Raw genomic sequence first — 26763 nt, forward strand, 5'->3', positions numbered from 1 at the left:
CGTGCTCACAAATGATCCTCACTAACCTGAAGGGAAAAGCTTGAAACCTTTCATTTATAAGACGCCTCTCTAGAAATCATCTATTATTCATAATTTTGCTTTGAGACTTTCTTACAAGTGGGACTTAACACTTAGAAAAACATGAAAATATGTCCCACAAAATAGATCTAGAGTCCTAATTTACATTGGTTTTGTGTGTAAGTAAATTATGTATATAAAATGCAGCATACTAGCAAATCGTATAGTTAAAACCCATTGGGAACTATGCAATTAATTCATATCAAACTATGATAGAATACATAATCATCATTACATTTTCAGATAGGAGAAGAAAATTCAAGTATTCATAGGTGCTTTTATTTTCCCTTCAGCATTAATGAGATACTTGGCAAAAAGGGCATTTACACTCAATAGGCCCTTATTTGTTCCTAAAACTCTGCTTTGAGAGAATTTGTTTTAAGGTAATAGTTCCTGACAGAGTACAAGTGTACTTGACTGCTCGTACCATTTAGAGGAAGAGCTGATATTTTTAACAGCACAAAGAAAAACGTGCATTACTCCTTTTTATAACTAATGATAAGCTTAGAGCTTTTCAAAACTATCCTGCTTGCTCAGTTATAATATTTTGAAGAGGAAAGAGTCTCTTCTTTTATGTCAGGGAGCTATACAGATTAGAATAGAATACAAACCCACAGTCACTTTTAAAAGTTACATATTCAAGTCATTAGAAATAGGAGAAACTGCTAAGCCAAGCTACAGTGCATCTAATATTTGAGAATACTGTAGAGACCAGTGTTTTCCAAACTGTAGAGCCTGGATCACCTGCAACAGAAGCACTTACAGTAATGTAGACTTAAAGCACCGATTCCTAAACCCCATCCCAGAACTACTAAATGTGATTCTTTGGGGGGTAGGATAGGCATTTTAACATGCCTTCTAGGTGATTCTTATATGTGATAAATTCTGACAACACTGTTTTAGTTGACCTCCACTTATAAGCAAAACAAGTTATTTAAATTATTTCACCTTTAAACAAAGCACCTCAGTTGATTCCAGTGAAAGCAGTGAGAAGAATAAACCCTGAATTATAACCTTCCTTCCTTTCTCTTCACTTAAAGTGTGTGTTTGTGTATGTTTCTGTGTATAGCTCACACACACATGAACTATGCATATGATGATGCCAATACCACAAGATCAGAAAGATATGCTTCCTAAGAAGGCAAAATGCAGCCATAAGTCTGTCTACACTCTTAGGAGGCATGTACTCATTGGCACAAAAACTGCTCAGACCATGATGGCTTGTATAGGAGAGTGTGCAGAGGGGTAATGGGTCTCAGTTGCTTAAAGACATATTGACCACTATCAGGCCTTCTAAAATCTCATCTACATTCAGGTAAAATTAACCCTAACATTTGATGAAACGAGATATTTACAGAGGATGTTTTTCATGAGCAAACTACAGCTTTCCTCTATAACAGGAAGGATGTCATAAATTCTATATCGAGTTACCAAGTTACCATAACAGGCAGGGATATTCCAGGGTGAACTCTTTGTGAACTTCATAAATTTATAAAAGAAACAGCCTGCACCAGATGGCAGAAGAGGCAAAATAATAATAACAATAATAATAACAACAATAATAACGATAAACAAATTTCTTTCCCTCGGGCATATTTTTTAAATGCTATAATTAGGGTTCTTAACTTGTGTTCCTAGAAGTCTATGTTTGTGACATTATTTGCGGGCTAGAGTATTTTGATGGTTTTTAAGTGAAAAGAAAAATATTTGAGAACTATTTTAAAGTTTTATGGAGTTTAAACTCATTTTTAAACGAAATATCAAAGCCAAATCAAACATACAAAAAACAACAAGCGTATTTATCATACCAATTTTCCCAACTCAAAACATAACAAAATAAGTGTATATTATGGTAGAGAAAAGAAACTGGAACAAGAATGACCGCCAATAGTGTGTTCATAGTCCATAAATGACCCCTGCCAATGGATTACAACATGTACGTTCTTAACTGACAAATCACGGCTATATGTTCAAGATGGAATGATGCACTGTGAACCTGCATTAGAATTCGCAGTGTAGCTTGCATGACTTCTCAGTAAATCAGTGCTTCTAGAATACATTCTTAAAATTCTCAAAAATATTTCAGATTAACTTGTCCGTTATATATATATATATATATATATATATATATATATACGAATAACTAAAGAACTAGGCCTCTAAACTATACAGAACATCAAATCACCCAGAGGGATTGCTCAAACAGACCGCAGGGCCCCACTAACACAGTTAATGGCTCGATCAGTCTTGGATGAAGACTGGGAATTTGCATCTCTAACAAGCCCCACGTTTTGACAAACCATTGAGTCATAACATACCCTGATATGCTATTAGAAAGCTCCAAATGGATAAGGAAATCTGAGCAGGATTTGGTCCTGCTAAGAACTCCCTGTGGCTCTGAGACTAACTTCACCTCTCTGAGGTTGCTTCCTCATCTGTAAAGATGAGATAATATCTGGCCTACTTACTACTTCACAGGGGTGTAATAATATCCAGGTAGGAAACCAACATGGAAATGTTCTCCTCCACACTGACAGAGGTGTGGGGTGGCTTCCAGTCTCTCCCACACCAAGCTCTAGCTTGATAAGGAAGCTGAACCGGTGACAAAGCAATGTCACAGGCACAGCAGGAGACAGGAGCGACCCATCTGTCGGGGAATAGTAATGACTTCAGTGAGAAAGGGCAATCCCTTCTAGCTCAATAAGGAGTTGCAGAGTTACCCGCAGACACCCCCTCAATTTGTCCAACAATCTATATTTTACAGATTGATCATTGTTCATGAAGTGGAAAGCCTTCTGCTTACTGCCTGCCCTCTCTTCTCTCCACGACAAACAAGAATATTGACATTATTCCTTTCTCATATTGTGAAACTACTGTGTCAACTACAGTAAGGAGAATTATTATTACCTTTCTGATTCCCTGCAAACAGTCGAGGATGGTGAGATTGTAAGTGCAATTTCCAAAGGAAGCATCCCTATAAATACACACACACAGAAAAAAAAATAACACTAAAAATGTACATTCAGAATATTCAAATAAGACAATGCTAAAGTCAATTGAAGATATGCTTCTTTGGCTTCACAGCTGTCAACATGGTAAATTTATGCAACACATCAGCTCCTACTAGTTAACTACTCTTACAGCTTAACTGAAGCGTTTCTGAAACTGCTTTAATCCAATGGGCAGAATTAATAAGAAAAGCAAATTTAAGAGCCTGAGGTCTGAAGTCAGATTGCCTTTGTCCAAATTTCAACTCTGCCACATACTGGCTGAAACCTGTGAGTCTGTTTCCCATCTCTGATATGATGTTACTGATGGTATCTCCATTCATAGGATTATTGTCAGATTACATTTAATAAATGGAAGTCCTGGGGTGCCTGGGTGGCTCAGTTGGTTAAGTGGGTGACTCTTGATTTTGGCTCAGGTCATGACCTCACGGTTTGTGGAGTCGAGCCCTGTGTTGGGTTCTGCGTTGACAGCACAGAGCCTGCTTGGGATTCTCTCTCTACCTCTCTCTCTGCCCCTCCCCTGCTCTCTCTCTCGCTCTCTCTCTCTCAAAATAAATAAACTTTAAAAAATAAAGATAAATGTAAAGTCCTGGCACATAGGAACCACCTACTAAATATTATGATTTTTCTTGATAGTATTAACCTAAGCTGTTCCATTCAGTAAACGATTCATAATCACTAATGGTATTCTGATAGAGGAATAACCACCTATCAGAAATATGGTAAATAATAAGCATAAAAATGTAAGGAGGACAATGTAGGCAGGTCAACAGAAGCTAGCTGCTATTTTCCTGGATTAAATGACACCCCTTCTATCTACACCCCCCCCCTCAAAAAATGCAAAAGGCAGTCATGCTTCCAAACAGTCTCCTCTCAGGATCCATGAGAGCTCCCATGCACCATGAAGTGTTGTATTAGAAGGAGTGGGAAGCCACTGCACCGAAAATTGAGTACTTCATACTTTATTTAAGTTTTTAGAGCAACTTAGCAGACCTGCTTTAGGCAACATAAAACTGAAGTATCAAGTTCAGGTCAGTTAAGCAAGAACTGGCACTGGAGCTTTAACACTAGCAATGTTCCAAGGTGTCCAAGGCAAGAAACTTGACCTCCAGGCTCTCAGTCTCTCTGCCCCGCCCCCATTGCTGACCCAAAGGAATAGGGCTGTCAGGCACCTGCCAATGACAGAGTTAATGCACCACACAAAGTCAGTTCAAGGGCAGCAGTAGGGAAGGTGCCAGAAGATGACGCTCCATGGGAAGAAAAGGACCTTTAAGGACTTTAACATATAATTAACATAAAACTGAGTTTTATATCACAACCATCCAATGTAACTTGAACCTATGGCAGCTAAGACATAAATTAAAGTGAAGCTTCAATGTCACTGGGTTTCAACATCCTGATAACCTAATATAAAAATAGGAAGTTAGCAAGGCAATGTACAGAAATGTTTAAGTTCTGAAACTTCAAAGATTTTTGTTTTGTTTGCTTAAGCCTCACTCAACACGAGGATTAAACTCATGGCCCTGAGATCAAGACCCGAGCTGTCTAATCGAATGAGCCACCCAGATGCTCTTGAAACTTCAAAGTTAACCTATGTTAATAGGAAGGATTATTCTAGATATGTAAATCTGATTTCAACACTTATTTTTTTTAATGCTATCTGAAGCCATGGGTCAGTGCAAACCAAAATAGCTCCTTTTCCAAATATCCTGTAAAGACATAAACCACATATTAAAAACCAAATCTTAATGGACTAAACCAGAGAGGTATAGCTTGAGATCTAAGACAAAATAGGAGGATATATCAAAAATCACATATTCTTTTATAGATACTTGTCTCTTTGGCTCAAGGGTTCAGAGTCTTTCATGTGTCATGGACCCCTTAGAAATCTGATGAAGCTTGTGAACGCCTCTTCTCAGAATGATGTTTTTAAATGCATATAATAAAATATATATGAATAACAGAAGACTAATTTGATCAAATTTATCAAAATACAAAAAAAGAATTTATAATACCATATTTACTTATTTACTGTTTTATTAATATATAACAAGACCTAGTAGGTCTAACAATGACTATAATTTTGAAGAAGGAATGAACATAAATAATAAGAAATGTGAAATATATAAGATGCATGTAAAAATTATAATGGATATAAAAATGTCTGTAATTTCTATTGTGACATTCATATTGTAAATACTACTATAGTTTATTTCTAACATTTATAATTGAATGTAGTCTTCTAAGTTGTAAGATCAGTAAAAACAAAGTCACTTTTTTGTCATCCAAACTCAGTGACTCTCTGAACTATCTCCACAGACCCTAGATTAAAAATTCCTGCTTCGGTAAAGAAAAAAAAAAAACCTTTTTATTTAAAAGAGTAAAACAATTTTAAGAATTGTAGGTGCTCCTTATTCTCTGAAGTATATTTTCCCATGCCTAGACTCACCTAAACAAATTCACATATGTAGGTGATCAGAAAAGCTCCAGGCCTAGTCTTTCTGACTGTCTGCAAAGTTTGGGGACATTATCATGATATCTCTTGGCCTGTCACAACCACAATTTTTACTAGTGACTGAAAAGGGAGCTCTGGTGACCTGGTGATCAAATATATAGACCTGAGAGAGGAAGGCGAGTTAACATGCCATGTGACAGAATTAGGATACAAAGCAGTCACAGCAGGCTGGAAAGACAGGTAGAAGTTTACAGCTTGAAATATAATAAGGGATGCAACAAAATGAGGTCACATTCTCAGAACTGGGGAAAGGAGATGACACACCAAAGGACATGACACCCACTCCTCAGGAGAATTAATCCTCATGATAGTGGCGCAAAGACAAATAGGTTACGCAAACCTGCCCCCATACTGAGCAAGAGAAATGGCTTATTAGTGGGACCTGGCTCCTACTTAGACAAAGGAGAGTAACCATAAAAGTGAACGGACACAAAAACATGTTATATATTCTCTGCGGGGAGAAAGAGAGAGAGAAAGAGAAGGTAGAGATGGCAGACTGAACACGTGTTATCTACCAAAACCACGCTAAAAAGAGAATTTTGAAAGGATTTTTAAGAAAGGAATCTAATGGGGCACCTGGGTGGCTCAGTCGGTTAAGCGACCGACTTCGACTCGAGTCCTAATCTTGCAGTTTGTGAGTTTGAACCCCGCATTGGGCTCTGTGCTGACAGCTCAGAGCCTGGAGCCTGCTTCAGATTCTGTGTCACCCCCTCTCTCTGCCACTCCCCTGTTCTTCTCTCTGTCTCTCAATAATAAATAAAAATGTTACAAAATTTTTAAAAAGAAAGGAATCTTACAAGTTCAGGGAGAATAAGAGAGCAGAAGATAGCAATAAAATTTTGAAAACTGGAAATCAGACAGAGGAGTGGTAATAAATTGCAGAACAAAGAAAACAGAATATTAAGGTGACAAAGTCAGAGAATCCACCCAATTAATACTAGAGATTTCCCAAAAGGCTCAGGAATTGGCAGCATTGTGTTCTTCTGGAGATGAGAATGAAGGAAGTGACTGAAATAAGATTGAAAGTCCATTTAAGAAGCTGAGAGATTTTATTCTATAAAAGAAACTTTATCTCCCATGTTGCAAATCAATCTTCCCTGCAGATTTCCTTCAACCCGCAATAAAGTTAGAAGCATCAGAAAACAGAATGATTGGCTCTGGAAGGCAGCAAGATACCTGCCCCATACAACATTCAAGTTTGAATTGGAGGATTGCTTCAGGACTTTTTTTCACCTATTTTGTTATAAGAAATGGAGATGGAGGTTAGGAAAACACCAGGCTCTGTTAACCACAGCAATGTCCCTTCGACTCTCAAATGTATCTTCATTCAACACAACTGACGATCACTTTCTTCTCCAGTAATCTCTCCTGGTTCCTTCTCAACAGAATTTAAACACTTTCAGGTCTCTTTAAAAAAAAATCTCAAACATCTCCCCTCAATCACCACCCTCTCTTGGGCCTCCTCTTTAAAACAAGACTTCTCTGAAGAATTAACTTCTCTCCTTGATCCATTTTCCCTTCTCTCACATCTTAACAATCTCTGATCTGTTTCCACCCTCGTCCACGCCAAGAACATGTCACACGAAAGTTACCAATTATCTCCATACTGCTAAGCCTGGGGGGCTTTGTTTTTAATTGAGATAAAATTCACACTTTATCCTTTTTAAAGTGTACAATTTGGTGATTACTTTTATATTCAAAATTATTTTCACATTATATTATATTCACAATTCCTATTATCACGAATTCCAAAACAGCTATATCCCCTGAAAAAAGAAATTCTGTTCCCATTTGCAGTGACTGCTCACTTACCCTGCCCACTGTTGCAATCAGTAATCTACCTTCTGTCCCTCTGGATCTGCTTCTTCTAAGCCCAGGGAACATTTCCCAAGCATCATTTTACAGAATTTGTCAGCAACAATAACTCACTCCTTTGAAAACTGTCTTCACTGGATTCCTGGATTTTCCTTCTACCTCTCCAAACACCGTGACTGCCCAATCTCCCTGGAAAGGACATCCTTCACCTCCCAATCCCTAAAAGTTAGAGCTTCTCAAGGTTCAATCCCAGACTCAAATTCTTCTCACTTCCATGCTCTCTCCCTAGCCCAGGATTAGTTCCCATGCATCAGCATCACCTGGCTGGTTCCTTAAACTCAGAATGCTGGACCCCACCAGAGGTCCTGATCAAATGGGGGCAGGACCTGAAAATCAGCATTTCTAACAGGTCTCTGGGAGGGTGCTGATGAAGCTGGTAGGAAGGAGCACATTTTGAGAACTGCCCTTGCACAGTCTCATCCATATAAACTGCCATCAATCTACCCAATGACCCTCACATTTCTGTCTCTAGCACAAACTCCTTAAAACTGCAAAACAGGGGCACCAGGGTAGCTCAGTGGGTTGACCATCCAACCCTTAATTTCAGATCAGGTAATGAACTCAAGGTGCATGGGATTGAGCCCTGCTTCAGGCTCCACGCTGAGCATGGAGTTTGCTTTAGATTCTCTGTCTCTCCCTCTCTATGCCCCTCCCTTGCTTGCTCTCGCTCTCTCTCTCTCTCTCTCTCTCTCTCCCCCTCCATCCCCCCCTCTCTCTCTCAAAATAAATAAATAAATTTTTTTAGCCACATACATGACCTTCTCACTTGAGTGTCTTAAGGCATCTCATATTCCCTATGAAAGAAGACCCTCTTACACCTGTCCTCACCCCCAAACAACAGCAATAATCCAGTCCTCCAGCGCTATCTCTTAAAAGACACAGCTTCCACAATCACTCAAGCTAGAACTGACATCCCTGCATCTCTCATTCCCTTTATCCTGACCACTACCGTGTCCCATTGTTTCTCCCTCTTAACTGCCTCAACTGACTTCCCTCTGATCCCCGCCGCTCCCCCCGCCCCGCTACCTCTCAGGTGGACTCCCACAACAGCCTTTCCACCCCGACCTTGCCATTCTAATCAGTCTTCTCCCATCACCCAGAGTGATAATTTTTTCTAAAGCACATCCGATCCAGTCACTCTTCAACTATAACCCTTCACTGACTTCTACTGTTCTCGCAGGAAAGTTCAAAATGTCAACGAACAGAAGTCCTGGTGGTATCTGGCTCTGCCTGCCTAGGCCTCCTCATTTTATGCTCCTCCACAATCTGCCCATCACAAGGCCTTGCCTGAGATAGGCCCTCTGATCCCATCACAGGACCTTTGCTCCTGCTGGTCACAGGTCTCCTGCTGCCTTTTGCCTAAGTCACCCTAGTTATCCTTCAGATCCCAACTCAAAGATCAAAGTCTCCGGGGGAAAATCTCCACCCCACCCTGGCTAGAGCACGTCCCCAGCTTTTTTCAATTGTACTTCATCAAACATACTTTGACATATTATGGCATGCTTATTTGATTCTCTGCCTCTCTCTTTTTAACAGCCTCAAAGAAGACAGGATCTATACATTTTTTTTACTCACCCTTCTCTCCCTAGTACCTAGAATACTGCTTAGAACAAAATAGATATTGAATAAACATTTCAATTAAGTAAAGGAGCTTGTCAAGTGATATTAAGCACACATTTATTTTAACCCAGACACTTCAGAGAAGCTATAAAGGGCTTTTACAACTTAAATCACTACATTAATGTGATATAAAGTTTTAAACTCCCACAGTTTAAATTGCAACTATAGCTCCCAATTGTTTACTTAACTCCTGGTTTGCTTTTTTACTCATTTATCAATGTATTCATTCACTCATTTATTCATTCATTCATATTTATTGAGCCAAATATTTACTGAGTTGAATAAGAGGACATGTATTGTTCATTCTCTCTCTCCTAAAGGACCACTGACATCCACAGACTTTAAATGTGGGAAGAAGCATGCACACCCCATGCTGTCCAGGGAAACCACAGCTCTTACCTTTATCTGTCATGATAGTTGTATCATGCATGGCATCAACTCCCTTAAACAGGAGTTAAAAGGCAATACTGCTCTTCATTCAGAAAGAAGTTCACAACCCAAATACCCAGGGTTTCTAATCATTCATCTCTGCTGAAGAATAAATCCTACATCTCTAGCCCCAATATGGAAGACTAATGTTATAGCCAAGAGCTGTCTAGACACATCCAAATATAAATTTAACCCAACCTCATGCTTGACCATCTAAACATCATCCATCCCAACAACTCTCTTCATAAATGTGACGTCCAGCATAATAGCCAGACGAACCATAAAAGTATTATGAAGCAATTATAAAAAGCCACTAACTATGACCTTGGGAGTGGCTGACAGTCAACAAATATTTGTTGAATGAAAAACTAAACGAATGAATATTTGAATAGATGAAGCAAGACAGTCAACAAATATTTGCTGAATGAAAAACTAAACGAATGAATATTTGAATAGATGAAGCTATGGAATCTTTTTTATGTTTTTGTACTTATTTTGGAGAAAAGGAATAGAAGAAACATTAAATCTAAGAAAACTAGAATCACCCTCCACAATGAGATAAAAAGAGAAAGGGCTGAATTCACTATTGCCATAGAGCATAGGCTCCCAAGAAGTGATTACTGAATATTCAGGAATTTTGTAAATCCCAAATCAGCATTGCTGGCTGTATTTATACCACAGAAATCAACAAATGCTTTTTACTTACAGAGCCTGTTTGCCAACATACCACAGCTTGTAACCTAAGAATATAGACATCAGTCAGAAAGAAGTAACCTTGTAAATGTTAATAATGTGGAGCCAAATCCAGAAATGAAAGAATACATTCACACAAAGCAATAAGAAGGTATTTCCGGTAATGAAGTTGTTGGAAGTGAAGAAAGAATGAAGAACAGAGGCACAGGGTTTAAAATATAGAGACTTTAGGGGCTCCTGGGTGGCTCAGCTGGTTAAGCGTCTGACTTCAGCTCACGTCATAATCTGGTGGTTTGTGGGTTTGAGCCCCATGTCAGACTCAGAGCCTGGAGTCTGCTTCGGATTCTGTGTCTCCCTCTCTCTCTCTGCCCCTCACTCATTCACACTCTGTCTCTCTCTGTCTCAAAAATAAGTAAACATTAATAAATAAATAAATAAAATGTAGAAACTACACTAAAGAATACAAAAAGGCTGACAGAAGAAATATTGGGGATGGCTATGATCTACATATGTTTTAATTCCATGATTCTCTGTGAGTTCTCTGGATAGCAACTAGTTAGGAGATATGCCAATATCTTCAGAGCCATGGATTGGAAAGGATCTCAAAGGTTATCTAAGCACCCTTCCAAGCACTGACCTAAATCCATCTACACAACCGCACAAGATCATGAGATTTTTAGGGACCAGGAACGTGTCCTTTATGTCTGCATGCCCAGAGTCTAGCACAGTGTTGGCTCCATTAATGTTTTAGATGTCAAATGAATGAATAAATGATCACTACCAGGAGACCATTCATCTTATATCTGAATGGCTCTAGTGGCTAGGAACTACTGACCCTTCAAAGCAACAATTATATAAAACAATCTTGAATCACAAACTATGTACAATAATGAAAATTCAACCTAGATCATTGGTATCTATTGGAAACATGATGCTGTCCACAAAAGAGAACCAAAAATGCAATTTTAATTTTTTTCAAATCCATATTTAAAAAAGTGAAAAGAAACAAGTGAAATCAATTAGTAACAATTTTTCTCAATCAACATAATAATAAAGAAGATATTTTCCTTTTTCTTTATCAAATCTTCAAAATCCAATATTTATCTTTAACTTACAATCTATCTCCGTTTGGACTAAACAAATTTCAAGTGCTGAAAAGCTACTTGCTACCATACTGGACAGTTCAGCTCTGGACTATAATGTATGGCTGCCTGGGAAGTGGACAATGCCCCAAAATATTCACATAATTATCCAAATTATACTTGACTTCCAGTCTTTGAACAAATCCATGACACATATATACCAGCTCCAGAGAAAAGAAAGAGCTGATTGCTTATATCACCTAGGCTATAAGATGAAAAGGTATTTGATGAGAATTCGTAGGGAGAACAGAGCCATCTCCCACTCGAAGAGCAATATCAAATGGCTTCATGGGGCAGGGCCAAAAGCTGAACACAACCAGTGTCTCACACAAACAGGACCCAGAATCTCCTGTGCCTCAGATTTAACATCAGGCCATACAACAATCTCTTTGTTCATCCACAGAAACAGATGTAAAAATTCATTTCTAAATCACGGCTTAAAAGGTTACATAAAGTCAGCAGAGTAGGATCTGTTTAGAACTAGCAATAACAGGCACCAAAAAAACAGACCAAGCACTGTGCTCTGGGCATTTTATCAACATGTGGTTGCCACCCATTTAACCACACTAATTCTGCTTCCCAGATAAAAATAATAGTAAGTCATCTTCAGTCCAGGTATCGAAAAGAGCTTCATATACAAGACATTCAACAAACTAACTACACTCATTAATGTAAATGATTACAATCTCTCTCTAAACCACCTTTATCAAGTAAGGCTGACCATCAGAAATGTGCTATAAAAAGAAAGTATGGCACTGACTTTCCAGTAGAAAGTTTGGGACCACACCAATGGGACCATAAAAATAAGAGTAACAAAAAAAGTTATCTGAACCAATTTCCACATTGAATCACTGCCATGTTCCAAAAACAGAGAATAGATGTCACTCACTTCCTTACACATTTTTAGAGTGTCATAAAGACCCAGACAGTTGTTTCTGTTCTCAGATCCTATATAATGGTGCTTATTTACCACTTGAACAAGAAAAATCTGATAAAGAGTCTGCTTTTCATGGTAGTCCAAGTTACTCAACATGCCCCAGCTGCTGAGAATGGATTCAACAGTTTGTACTGGATAAGCCATCTATTTTTATCTATTTTCTACATTCAGGAAACTGGCACAGTCTCACTACTCAAAACTAATGCATATCTTTTTCATATCTTTTTCATCACACCAAGCGTTTAAAACAAAGGTTTATTAAAGATCCATGGGGGCAGAAATAACCCCAAAGACCACCACTGAGAAAGCAAAGAGGTAGCCATCATAAGGAAAAATTGAAAATGAAAGTAAAATCTTTTAAAGGGTAAAATAAATTGTGTTTCTACATTTATGATACATGAGAGAAAAACATGGTAAGGAAAACTTTCCCTTTGAAATACAAAGTTAATTGCTAAATACACTTTGACAAAAATCACAATATCGTATTTAAGCTAACAAATATTTGGCTTAACGTTTTCTGTGAGGAGATAGATTTTACAATTACATCTAACATCTACCAGCACATGTTTACTTTACTTTAGAAGAAAGAAGGCAGCCTAATGCCAAGTTCTAAGTGGTTGACCCCTTTGAGCCTTTGTTTAGAGACCTACAAGCTCTGGCATGCCCAGATGATCTACAGTCATTGCTTCGGAGATTTCCCACCAAGGCTCAGTCACATTAAGACACAGCTCAGCAACAGGGATATCACTAGGAGTCATCCCCGAACACAACAAACCCCGCCCTTAATACAAACAGAATGGATTCGTTTTCATGACAAATGTCATTAAAGGACTGCCGTTGGGAGGCTTGTGGGTCCTCTGCTAAGAAAGGTTTTCTAGCCTCACAAGTGCTCTAAGAGAAAAGTTGTATGTTCCTGTTCATATTAGATAAAATACCATTATTTGATAAGCCATCTATTTCCAAGACTCTCAGGAAACAACACAAAAACAGTCCGACAAATGACAGCATATTATTCAAATCCCAAGAGATCCACTTTGTTCCACACAGGTGTGGACCAGGAAATGTGTCCTAGAGCGTTTCATGACGCTGGTGCTGTCAGATAGTAACAGAAACTGGGGGGAGTGGGAAGGGATTCAGGATGAAGTACTTTGGAAAAGTTGGAGTTAAACTAAGTTAAACAGGTCACTTTATTACTCAGAGCCATTCAGAATCTTTAAAATGAGAATGTGCTTTTTATTTTGTTTATTTACTTTGGAGAGAGAGAGAGAGAACGAGCAGGGGAGGGCAGAGAGAGGGAGAGACAGAATCCCAAGCAGGCTCTTCACCATCACCATGGAGCCCAAGGCGGGGCTCGAACTCACAAACCTCAAGATCATGATCTGAGTGGAAACCAAGAGTCCTATGCTCAACTGAATGAGCCACCTAGGGCCTCCAAGAATGTGCTTTTTAAATCTCCAAGATGGAGAGTTCTAAGCTTATCTGACCTTTGAATCTTTTTATTTGTTTATTTTTATTTTACCATAGCAGATCATATAGAGCAGTAGTTCTGGAATTATGCAGGAAGTTTTTGAAAATCCCAACACCCAAACCTAATACCCCAGACAAATTATGTCAACATTACTGGGAGTAGAACCAGGCACCAGTATTTTTTAAAGCCTCTCAGACTTTTTAAAACCAAGTATAAGAACCAACATAACTTTGGGAAATCCTACCTATAGTTCTACCCTCTTCTCCAAGCTAACATAAAATAGCCACACAAAAAATGCATTTCCTGGACAAAAAATGTCCAGGAAAAGACATTCAAAAAGAAAAAGGAAAAGAAAAGAAAAGAAAAGAAAGGAAAGGAAAGGAAAGGAAAGGAAAGGAAAGGAAAGGAAAGGAAAGGAAAGGAAAGGAAAGGAAAGAAAAGAAAAGAAAAGAAAAGAAAAGAAAAGAAAAGAAAGAAGAAAAGAAAAGAAAAGAAAAGAGGTAAACTAACAGCTGGAGATGGAACATTCAACATTCAACCAGTTTTATTCCATTGGGTATCAGCAGAGCACTCTACCTCAATCCCACCTTTGTACCTAGTCAATGTTTGTTGTCATGCTTTCTGTACTGGTCTTTAAAACTGGGACCCAATGTTATGGTCTGTATTGTTTCACTCCCCATTTAATATTATATGTCATAGAAAAGTTGACTTTAGCAGATTTATGAATCATAATCAATACTAAAAAAAACTTAAACTGACATATATGGACCAATAAAAAAAGAAGTAAGTGTAAAATAAATTTAAGAGCACAAAAGAGATCAAAATCAAGAGTTCTGCAATTTCCATGTTTTCACAAATACTGTTTTATGAACATCAGAGAATGCAGATTTGAAAACCACGGCCACTGACTGCCAAGAAAACAATCTGAGAATTCCACTAAGAGTTAGTGGTCTCGTGGGACCTTAGACAAGTACAATTAATAGGAGTTTGTAGAACAATTGGTCAATAATATAGACTATGAACTTGGTAGTACACTGAAAGGAAAAGTACCTAAGAAGATTCACACCAGGTTTGCCAATTCAAACTCTGCTGAATCTGACCCTAGAACTGAAAGGTCCTTGTTCCCTGGAAGGCCGACTGCCGAGCCAACACTAAAGATGGATGGACTCAAGCGCCTGGGTGGCTCAGTCAGTTAAGCGTCCGACTTCGGCTCAGGTCATGATCTCATGGTTCGTGGGTTCGAGCCCCACGTCAGGCTCTGTGCTGACAGCCAGCTCAGAGCCTGGAGGCTGCTTCGGATTCTGTGTCTCCCTCTCTCTCTGACTCTCCCCTGCTCACGCTGTCTCTCTCTCTCTCTCTGAAATAAATAAAACATTAAAAATAATAATAAAGATGGATGGACTCAAGGAACTGAACTAGGTGAAAAATACCCTTTTCCTCTAGTTTTCAGCTAAAATCACTCTTGACAAACACATGGGCTATCCTTAACACAAGCAAAAGTACATTTTTTGACACAACTGCTTTACAATTAAACGGAACATCCTAACACTGACTTGCAAACAGTAACATCACAACAAACACTCCTTGAGTGTCGCAACAGCCAGAAATCCAACTATCTCTAAAGTCTACTATAATCAGTGCAATCCTAGCAGTAAATGGGGATTCGGGTGAACGTGGTCAAAAGGTACAAACTTTCAGTTATAAGATAACTACTGAAGATGTAATCTACGACATGATGACTACAGTTAACACTTCTGTATGGTAGACTTAAAAATTGCTAAGAGAGTAGGTCCTAAAAGTTCTCCTCAAAAGAACTTTTTTGTTACTATATGAGGTGATGGGTGTTGACTAAATGTATTACGATAATCCATTGATGTCAATTACATATCAATAAAACTGGTTGAAAAAAAAGCATAGGCAGTAAAGCTACCCAACTCTTTTTATTTTTATTTCTCTCATCTTTACAGAATTTTTACCTGTTACTATAAACCTATAATTTAAACATTTTTAAGATAAATCCAAAAGCAAAACCTCAGTCAAGATAGTCCTTTCAGTTATAGTAATGTGCCTGTACTGCAAACATCGTACTATATAGTATCCTGCCTAACCTACCATTATAAAAGACAACGTACGTCATGCAAATGAAATCACAGCACCTAAAATCAACACCTGGATTGTTATTTTCCAGTTTTCATCTTAGCATGAAAAGGCAATCATTGTGCCTACCTCTAACATCTCCTCCAGTCCTCAGTTTCAGGTTTAAACCTCCTTCCTCAGTATTCCCATAGCACCTATCTCCGGAATCTAACAAAGCACGATAATTGTCTTACATACCTACACATTTATAAACTATGCACTGAGTTCCCTAAAACCAGTGCGTTGTTGTTCTTATCCTCCTAAGATCCCTAAGACTGTCACAGAAAAAGCCATAAATAAATTAAGTAGGTATTCCCTGGCACGCAAATAAGAGCCCAATCCCAGTCCCTGAGAAGAGTCAGCCATAATTGTTGGAGAGCCACCCATGCAAACAAATAAATACAAGACATTTGCTTTAATTACGTACGTAGCAAATGTAATACACAAAATATAATGGGGAATTACAGGCAAAGGACCTACCAAGCCTCTCTAGAAAAATGAGGAAAGGCTTTACAGAAGAGATTCTTTAGATAAATTTTTATTAAATGAATAAATCTTAAATAAGAGCTTTATTTAAATTCACAGTAGCCTTAAAACTTCTTTATTAGAAAGACATTAAAAATATAGAGCACAAATGGAAACAGGAATGTGATGAAAAGGGCACATAAAGATACCAGCCATCAAGCCTTCGAACTGGTCTTCATTTAAAAAAAAAAAAATTTAAAGTGTTAAGGTAGCAGCAGATTAAAAAAAAATCTAGGGTGGGGCACCTGGGTGGCTCAGTTGGTTAAGCTTCTGACTCTTCATTTCAGCTCAGATAATAATCTCATGGGTTCCTGGGATCAAGCCCCAAGCTAGGCTGCATGCTGACAAGGGTCCTACTTGGAATTCTCTTCTCTTTCCCTCTGTCTACCACTCTATCATTTGTGCCCACATGCTTCCTCTCTTTCTCTCTCTCTCCTCAAAATAAATAAATAAATGTTTTAAAAAAAATGAAAGCTCAGTTTAAATGAGTATGATATTTTCCCAAATCTCTGCCAGAATTAATCTTGTCTTCTATTTTTATACAACCTAAGTATTGTGCAGTTAATTTTGTGCCTAGAAATCTGCCTGCCCCAGCTTAGAAGGTGTGATCATTAGGAAGAAATATTTCCTATTCATATTTATGCCCTTGTGGAAAATCCTTATTTTTTATTAATAATAGTAATAGTACTAATAACAAGGAGAAAAACAAAAGCCAGGCACTGTACCAGGCATAATGATAAAGACATTACTTCGTTTAATCCCCAGGATAGCCCTGTAAACCCCATTTTACAGAAAAGGAAACTGAGGCTCAGAGAGAATAAGTAACTTGCTCAAGGAGCTTGTACTTACCACAGGTAATAAAAAGCAGAATTAGCCTTCAAACCCAGTATCTCTGCCTCTAAGACATATATTCTCAACCACTTTGTTTAGAACTTAGTAGAGTGATTAATATAATCATTATTACTACAATGGACTGAATGTTGGTGTCCCCCAAAAGGCACATGGTGAAATCCTAACCCCCAAGGTGAAGGTTAGGAGGCGGGACTTTGGGGAGGTGATTAGGTCATGGGGGTGAGGCCCTCATGAATGGGATTAGTGCCCTCCTAAAAGGCACTCCAGAGATCTTTCTCAGTCTCATTCTACCATGTGAGGATACAAGTTAGCAGTCCGCATCCCCAAAGAGGGCCCTCACCAGAACGTGACCACTGGATCCTGCCTCCAAAACTGAGAACCACCTTTCTGTTGTTTACAAGCCACCCAGTCTATGGCACTTTGTTACACCAGTCCAAGCTGACTGAAATAATTATCTTTTTCTAAAAAGTAGAATTGTATTTTACAAAGGGCTTTCAAATTATAGAAGCCAGTAGAGGTAGAAGGAAAAACACAAGCTTTGTCTCCACGTTAAAAAGCTCCTTTACGTGAACTGTCAATTTTCATCTGCCCTTCAACAGCTCATTTGTTCATACTCAGGATCGGAGGACATCTTCCTCTCACTACTGCCCTCTGACTTCCCTGAGACAGTCAAGCAGATCAAGAAGATGAAGCACAGGAAGGTAATATCTCCCCCATCCCTCCTCCCCATCTTGGCATCCACCCTGCGCCTAATTAAGGCCCTTTCCTGTGGCCTGAGAAACAGAGGTGGGACCCCCCTGGATCTTAAGGGACTTACACTTGATGTATTCATTCAAATATTTACTAAGAGCACTTGTAAGTGTCAGGCACCAGGACCTGCCCTCTGTGAGTTTACAGGAGAGTAAGGAAGTCAAAGACGCTTCCTCAATCCTCGCTATTCCTTCCTTTCATTATTGTTGGTAATTATGAGGGTAGTAACAACAATAAGAAATACATATGCTTGGGGCGCCTGGGTGGCTTAGTCGGTTGAGCGTCCGACTTTCGCTTAGGTCATGATCTCACGGTTCGTGGGATTCGAGCCCCGCGTCGGGCTCTGTGCTGACTGCCAGCTCAGAGCCTGGAGCCTGTTTCAGTCTGTAACTCCCTCTCTCTCTGACCCTCCCTTGCTCACGCTGTCTCTCTCTCTCTCTCCTAGAAATAAATAAAAACATTTAAAAAAAAAAAAAAGAAAGAAAGAAATACATATGCTTGTAGATTTGGACACACGAATAAGCAAAAAGGTAAAATTGTTAGGATCATTCATAATTCTATCAGAAATGAGTGTTATAGGAGTTTGGCTGTATGTTCCCTTGCATTTTTTAAACAAGCTCAAGTTTACCTGAAATTTTTAAAAGACCTTCAACTAATAGGGTGCCTGGGTGGCTCAGTCGATTAAGCATCCAACTCGGTTTCGGCACAGATCATGATCTCACAGTTTCGTGAGTTCAAGCCCCACGTCAGGCTCTGCGCTGACCTTGCAGACCCTACTTGTGATTCTCTCTCTCTCTCTCTCTCTCTCTCTCTCTGCTCCTCCCCTGCTCACTCTCTCTCTCTCTCTCTCTCTCTCTCTATCTCTCTCAAAATAAATGATAAACTTAAAAAAAATTTTAAAGACCTTCAGCTGATAATTAAAAAATATTTCCCAACACTGTAATGAGAGATAGCCTTCCTCAAGATATAGAAAGGATTCAAGGAGAAAATCAATTCCTATAAAGAAAAAGCTAGGAGTGCCTAGGTGGCTCTGTTGCTTGAGTGTCTGACTTCAGCTCAGCTCATGATTTCATAGTTCATGGGTTCGAGCCCTGTATTGGGCTCAGTGCTGACAGTTCAAGGCCTAGAGCCTGCTTCAGGTTCTGTGTCTCCCTCTCTCTCTGCCCCTCCCCGTTCATGCTCTCTCTTTCTCTCTCTCTCAAAATAAACACTAAAAAAAAATGTTTTTTAAAGCTATTTTATTCTTACTTAGACAGGGGGGAGGGACTCTACGAAAATAAAATAATAAAAACTAATATCTCTTTCATTCCAGATAACATCCTGGTCACAGTCTTAAGATAATTAAAAATCACAGTAATCCAACTCTATGGTGGCAGCTGTCTAGCCAAGTGCCATTAGCCTGAGTCTCACAAGAGTTATACCTGAACGGAAGATAGGGGGCGTTTGAGCCTGATAGGAGTGCTCTGTAGGCTTCTTCCGGTGTCTTCTTTAAGTAGATTACCTAAGACAGATAAATAGCAACATTTAGAACACCACCAAGGAATGATACAAAACTAATTTCATTACTCACCAAATCTGCATCTCCCTTTTTACATTCTGGCACCTGTCAGTCATGGTGATAATGAATGCTGACCTTTAAAAGACAGCAACTGAGCTGCCAGAATGTCTTTTCCAGCTTGAAGCTGAGCGACGGCCTTTGGCCGAGGAAAACGGATGAGAGCTTGGAGACAGAGGGCAGATCCACAAAGAGGCCATCCAGGGCTGTTTACAAGGCACATTGAACAGGCACAATGGCAGCGCTTTCCCTTTTGGGAGCAGAACAGTTCTACTTCCATTATTGGACTCTGCACTCCCAGCACAATAAAATAAAGTACAGTAAAACAAAATCACGTCGAAGCGGGTGCAAGTGAATACAGCTAAGAGCATTAGAAAACACACTTGAGGGGCGCCTGGGTGGCTTAGTCGGTTAAGCGTCCGACTTTCGCTTAGGTCATGATCTCGCGATTGTGGGTTCGAGCCCCGCGTCGGGCTCTGTGCTGACTGCCAGCTCAGAGCCTGGAGCCTCTTTCGGTCTGTGACTCCCTCTCTCTCTGACCCTCCCCTGCTCACGCTGTCTCTCTCTCTCCTAGAAATAAATAAAACATAAAAATTAAAAAAATAAAAAAAAAAAAGAAAACACACTTGAGTATCAGGGATACTCAAATCCCTCTGGTCCAGCATGTAAAACTAATCTTAAAGAAACAAAAATGAGCTCTTAAAATCAGTAAACAACTTAATCAACATATTGACTATATAATACGTGGCAGGCACTATATCAAGTGCTGTTGTTCTTGCAACAGAATTTACAGTCTAATGGGACAAAGACAATAGTTAACAAAAATAAATACCATCTGAGTTTAGTGCTCAAAAGGAAATAAACAGGGTTCTGGAAAGAGAATAGGAAGGGGCTGCTTGAGAGGGGTGCCTGGGAGACTTATAGGGTAAGATGTGCAGGGGGGAAGCTACAGAAGAGCAAGGGAAAGGAGGAAGGGTCCGCCAGGCAGTAGGAATAAGAAGGGCCACCATCCCTGCAAGGGAAAGAGAGTGGTGAGTTGGACAAGGCATCATCAGCGTGGATGGAACATGGGATGGAGAATCAACTAGTGGCAAATAGTGAAGAGCAACACAAACCACAGGCAGACTTTGCTTTTATTCTGAGCATAATTTAATACTTTTACTCTGGGCGGAGGGCATTGGGGCTTTTTAGGAAATTTTATTCCTAAAAATCCTCTCCACCTAGAATTAATGGCATTATTTCAACATTTTGTACATTTCAACAAGAGTGGCAGAGTCTCAGTTCCTAAAACGTAGGACTTTTCTCTTTACAAATTTTCTCTGAGTTTTCAGCTATCCCATTAGCAATATATTATGTGTACTTACTTATTAATAATTTCCAGACTAGAAAACAGCTCAATTCTGTCTTCTCTAAAGAAAGAAAACTGGGGTGCCTGGATGGCTCAGTCAGTTGAGTATCCAATGCTTGATTTCAGCTCAGATCATGATCTCAACATTGTGGGATGGAGCCCCGCCTCAGGCTTCCCACTGAGCATGGGGCCTGCTTAAGTGTCTCTCTTTCTCTCCCTCTGCCCCTCTTCCCCACTCGCATTCTCTCTCTCAAAAGAAAAAAAAAGGAAACAGAAAACTAAAATAAAAACATAAAAGATACTTCTGGCTTTAAAAAGAAAGCTCCATACTCATTTGGCAAGTCAACCTGAAGGTCTGATAAGGCACACACCACCAAACTGAACATGAAACAAAAAACATCATGGAAAATGAAACCACGGTAAAAGAACGATCTAGATGTGAGTCACTAATTCTACAAATGGAGAATCAGAACTCTAGCTGCAGCTCAAAGAACCATAAAAATCCATTCAAACCAACCGTAGCTTTAAAGGCCAATATTAAAACAGGATTTGGCTGTGCTCTAATGGGTAGGTTAGACCCTATAAATAGAGTTGGTTATAATGCACTGATTTCCCAAGCCTGAAGACGTACCAGTTATCACAAAGGTGACTAGCGCTGCTAAAAGGGAAAGCTGCTGTAAAAGGCTTCTGTGTTTGCATTACATAATTAAAGCTTATACAACAACCTTTGAAAAGCAAAAATACATTTCCCTCCTCAGGAGCAATTACATTAATTCCCTTTCGTTTTGAGGCAGCCATTCTGCAGGAGAGTGGCGAAAGCCCACACGAAATACTTCTTTAGACTGGATACCCCACAGGGTTTAGCTACTCATCTTACCTGCATGACTTAGCACACATGACCCATGTTCTCACACTGTAAGATGAGAGTCTGTTTTTATTTTTATCTCAGTGCTAAATTATTAATAAGTGCAAAGTGAAACCCAGCAGAGGCCATCTAAATTCCAGGGGCAGGTAAATATAGCAAACTTTTATAACCTGATGATAGGTGAAATGTAATAAATGATGCAGGCTAGCATCATTAAAACACCAAACTCTATTTAAAACAACAACAAAAAACATGTCATGGGTTCTTATGCCAGATCTTCTTAGATATGTCTCCTATTAAAAAAGAAAGAGAGACAGAGAGACAGACTAGCTCTGATTAAAGCTCGGAAGAAAAACAACATTTATTAAGCCTTGCTGCTGAGAAATAAGAAGCATAGGAAGGTAAGGAACTCTCCAAACTCACACTGCTGCTCTGTGATGGAGTTAGAATTCAAACACAGATCTGACTCCAAAGCCCAAAGTAATTCCATCTGCTTGAAAATATAAACACAGGCAATGGCAGCACAAATTGGGAAAAAAAGATTCCTACTCTTCCAAATTCCTAAATGCTATTACACTTGACTTCTTGAAACTAGGTGACTTCATACTGTTACCAGTAGTTGTGTCTGAAAAATAGGGTTGGGAGAGGACTGGAGGGAGAAAGGAAAGGAGTACTTCCTACTTTATATTTTCTGCATGTTTTACATTTATATTTTCCACATGTTTTACATTTAGTACAGATGTGGATTAATTTTCTTTTGAAATGCAGAATAACTAAGTCAGTGAAACAGTAAATTTTTAGAAAGTAAATCTTTCTAAAAATAAAATCTATATTTAATATTCAAAAGTTGGTTGCCAGATATTCTAATTTTTCTAAAAATATTTTCTGAATAAAATTAATTTCAAAGCATCTTCTAAATATTTTTATTTTCCTTTCCTGCTTCCCAGAGAAAAAAATAATATGCTGTCTACTCTCCTCACTAGATATTAGCATATATAAACCCCAACTGAAAGAATCTTCCCAAACTCTTGATTGATAAAACAAAAGCCCTTTGAATAGTGTTTGGTGTATCCTTTATCAATTACTAGTTTACCCCTAGAAGAGTAAGGCATGCATTACTTTTATTAAAGTGCACTACTCTTGCCAGAAAGTCCTGGAAGCCTCTCAATAGAATAGCATTGGACATATGCTTTCTTATTTTTAACTACTAGAAGCCAACCAATTAAAATGATTGTATTTTTTCTTAATTAGCTTTGATGCCAGGTACCAAGGACCCAAATAACTTTCTCGATTTCTTCTTTTAAATTTTTTTGTTTATTTTTATTTTTGAGAGAGAGACAGACAGACAGAGCACAAGTTGGGGAGGAGCAGAGAGAGAGGGAGACACAGAATCTGAAGCAGGCTCCAGGCTGTGAGCTGTCAGCACAGAGCCTGACACGGGGCTCGAACTCACAAACCGTAAGATCATGACCTGAGCGAAGGTCTGACGCTTAACCAACTGAGCCACCTAGGTGCCCCAACTCTCTCAGTTTCTTTACTAAAAGATTTTTAAAGAGCCAGCATTGTAAAATAAATAAATAATAACCAGCCAACCAGCCAACCAACCAACTGCTGTGAGGTTTTTATTTAACAACATTATTAAAATTATAGTATTACAAGATAGCATAATTTATATGGTTTACCAATACACCAATGTTTCCCACACTTCAACTAATTGTGCATCAACCTACCCAACTTCTGCAACCACACATAGCACTCTGTATTACCCTCTCTCTCTCTTTTTTTAAAAATATTTTTTATTTATTTTTGATAGAGAGACAGCATGAGCAGAGGAGGGTCAGAGAGAGGGAGATACAGAATCTGAAGCAGGCTCCAGGTTCTGAGCTAGCTGTCAGCACAGAACCCGATGTGGGGCTCGAACCCACAAACCGTGAGATCATGACCTGAGCCGAAGTCAGACGTTTAACCGACTGAGCCACCCAGGCGCCCCGACCATCTCTCTTTAAACAGACATACTCTTTTAAGTCAATTTATTCTCAAGTGTTTTACATTATTGCTATTAATTGAAAACCAGTATTATTTGCCATTATAGAGTCTATACAGAAATGAATATTAAAATATGTAATTTAACATTTTTAAATTGCGTGCATACCACACATTAAGAAACAATACTTAAAAATATCAAGTTTGGGCTAATTTTATAGAGAAACAGCAAACCAACCTGGGAAGTTAAATAAAATCCTCTTAGAATTAATCCGTAAATACTTCTAAATTATTTCTTTCCACTAACTCCTATGGTCATTAAACCTTTAAAGCCTGTTGAAAAATAATATATACGAATTTCAGAAGCATTTTGGAATTTACAATGATATTTCCCTACTCGGATAATTTAATCTCTCTGATACCTAAAAGGTGATTGTTCAAACAACAAATGGCTTACTATTAGAAGGGCAGAACCAGACTCTTGAAGTCACACATTGCCTGATGGTCCTTCTCTGGGGACATCTGCTTCAGTTCTTACTATGTTTCTAGCTTTGTTTTAAGGTGCTATTATTTCCCCTAAAATGACTTACTATAAAATATAACATATATACACAACCCTAATATATTTAAAGATGAATCCTGTGCCCTATTTTAATTACATTTCTGTTTTGTGGTCTGTAGAGTGGAAATACTCTTGAGGATTTGATTTGGCCATCTGAGAGAGTATTCTTTCATTCTGGCATTTGATTTCCTGTTATTTGATTATTATTTTGCTTGTTTATAAAAGAGGAAATAAATGCTGAGAACAGTCTTTCCCAGGCAGGTACTGTCACTAGAACATTGACATGATAGCTGTGAAATTAGCATTCCAACCATTTCTGAGTCCATTAAATTTGGTCAAAACAGAAGTTTCCAGAAAACAGATGTTATAACTTGAAAATAGTCTAGAAGCCCTAAAATTTACCAAATATGGGAGACTTAAACCAAAAGGGAAATTCTCTTTAAAAGTTTCAGATAACTATGTTTAGCATATACAGAGTGCTAAATGGGGTCATTACAAAGATGTCCCTATGTATGATATGTGCTTTGGGCTCTAATCCCCAAACAGTCACTCCCCTTTCCCAAGCCCCATATAACTTAAAATCATCACACTTGCAAGACAGCACTTGAGGATGGGATGGGAAGAGGTTAAAAAAAAAAAAGTTTCTTTCCCTGGTGAAGCTAATCAAATTTTATAAAACCACCAGTAGGATCCCTTCAACCGTCTTGAGACAGAGGCCCAAGCACGTGAAAAGCCCTGAATCTTAAACTTCATTCCTTTACTGGTGAATCTGCATTTGATCTTTCTTGTATGACCACTGCCATCACCTTATTTCAAACCCTTATCATCACACACTAGGGCTAACATGGTTTCTCTCTGCCACCACTCCTGTCTATTCCACCAATTTTGGAACAGGACTTTGAGAGTCTCAATCATGCTCAAAAACCCCAGCCAGACTGCCCATCATTCACCAAGATAAAGTGCCAACTGACCTTTCTAGGTGAATTTTTTTTAATGTTTTATTTATTTTTGAGACAGAGCATGAGTGGCGGGGAGGGGGGGTGGGGTGCGGGGTGTGGAGGACAGAGAGAGAGGGAGACACAGAGTCCAAAGCAGGCTCCAGCCTCTGAGTTGCCAGCAAGGAGCCCAATGTAGGACTCAAACCCACGAACCATGATATCATGACCTGAGCCAAAGTCCGATGCTCCACTGACTGAGCCACCCAGGTGCCCCAGTGAATTTCTCATTGTTACTTAAATGAACCTCATCTGCTAGTCTGGAGTCCTCACCATTCCCTAAGCATACTTGATATCTTTATCTGAGGTTTCTTCTGGAATACACTCCACACCATCTCAGTCTATTCAAATTCTTCTATTTCATTAGACTTACGTCAAATACCAATTCCACCATCTGTTTTTTCTTAAGCTCAGAAACCCTTCCCCAACTCCTTAGACTAAATCACAAGAATGAAAATGACCATGATAATGATGATAATAATAAAAACAAAAAGTTACAGGGTGCCTCCTATGTGCCAGGTGCTATTCCATGTACTTTACATAATTTGGCCCAATAGTCTTCATAGTCACCCTGAAATAGGTTCCATTATTAACCCATTTCCATTTATGCAAGAAATGCTGAGAATCATTTGCTCAAGGTCACAGAGCTAGGGTGTGGTGGAGTCAGGCAGTCTGGCTCCACACAGCACTCCTAACCACTTCCTGATGGGCTCCTGACAGCTCTGTTGTAATTATTTTCCTTTATACTGAAGTGTAAAGCACCTTAAGTGCAGTAAACATGTTTTTATACCTTTATAAGCCTTACAATGCCTCCTATCAGATAGATGCTTCGTAAATATATGCTTAGTGGATAACTGCTTTAAACTCCTAAGATACTACAAGTGCATCCACACTAGTGAGTTAATTTAGCTTAAATAATAATTAAGTGAATAAGACTTTCTAAATGTGTCACTACAACTTTAGTGATAATGCCCAAGGGAGTTAGTGAAATTAGCTTTCTGAGCCCAGTTATATGAGAGCATAAAACTAGGTGTAGTCAGTTCTTCAAAGATGTGGCTAAAGGAAAAAGTAAGATAGAGACGGATTTAAAAATAAGAGCTCTAACTCAGATGACTTGTGTTAGCTTATACAAAGTATTTTGAGGGTCAAGGCATACTTCCTGACCCAGGCATTCACAGCCCCACGTCCCCTGACTGTTTGGAATCTATACTCTGCACCTCCCAACACCTCATGCAAGGCAGGAAACAGGAGGTGGAACAGAACACAAGTCACCAAAGACCAAGGTGTGTGTCCTAAATGCTTACAGATTGTGCACAGGAACCTACTCCATACACACCAGGACACAAGGAAAGTCTGCAACCTCGTCAGGGAAGGGCTTACACAAGGCCCTTGACAAGACTGTAGTCTGAGAGTAGCATTTTTGCCTC

At 39.0% G+C, this 26763-nt stretch overlaps 1 protein-coding gene across 6 annotated transcripts in view; it reads right to left on the reverse strand.

Annotated features, from left to right (window-relative positions):
* Positions 1-26763, reverse strand: part of CDC14A (cell division cycle 14A) — a 168066-nt gene that overhangs the window by 85229 nt on the left and 56074 nt on the right. For 5 of the 6 annotated variants that reach the window (XR_005527732.1, XM_039228456.1, XM_039228457.1 and 2 more), the window contains 2 exons: positions 19450-19529; positions 2986-3052 (listed from right to left, as the gene is read on the reverse strand). Coding sequence is in view for 5 of the 6 variants with exons in the window: in XM_039228456.1 (XP_039084387.1) it covers positions 2986-3052; positions 19450-19529 (147 nt within the window). In the remaining variant the exon portion in view is untranslated. The remainder of the gene's footprint in view (positions 1-2985; positions 3053-19449; positions 19530-26763) is intronic. The other variant, XM_039228458.1, reaches the window with a different exon arrangement.

The sequence above is a fragment of the Hyaena hyaena genome, unplaced genomic scaffold (assembly GCF_003009895.1).
Source record: "Hyaena hyaena isolate Hyena2069 unplaced genomic scaffold, ASM300989v1 scaffold_32, whole genome shotgun sequence".
NCBI lineage: Eukaryota > Metazoa > Chordata > Mammalia > Carnivora > Hyaenidae > Hyaena > Hyaena hyaena.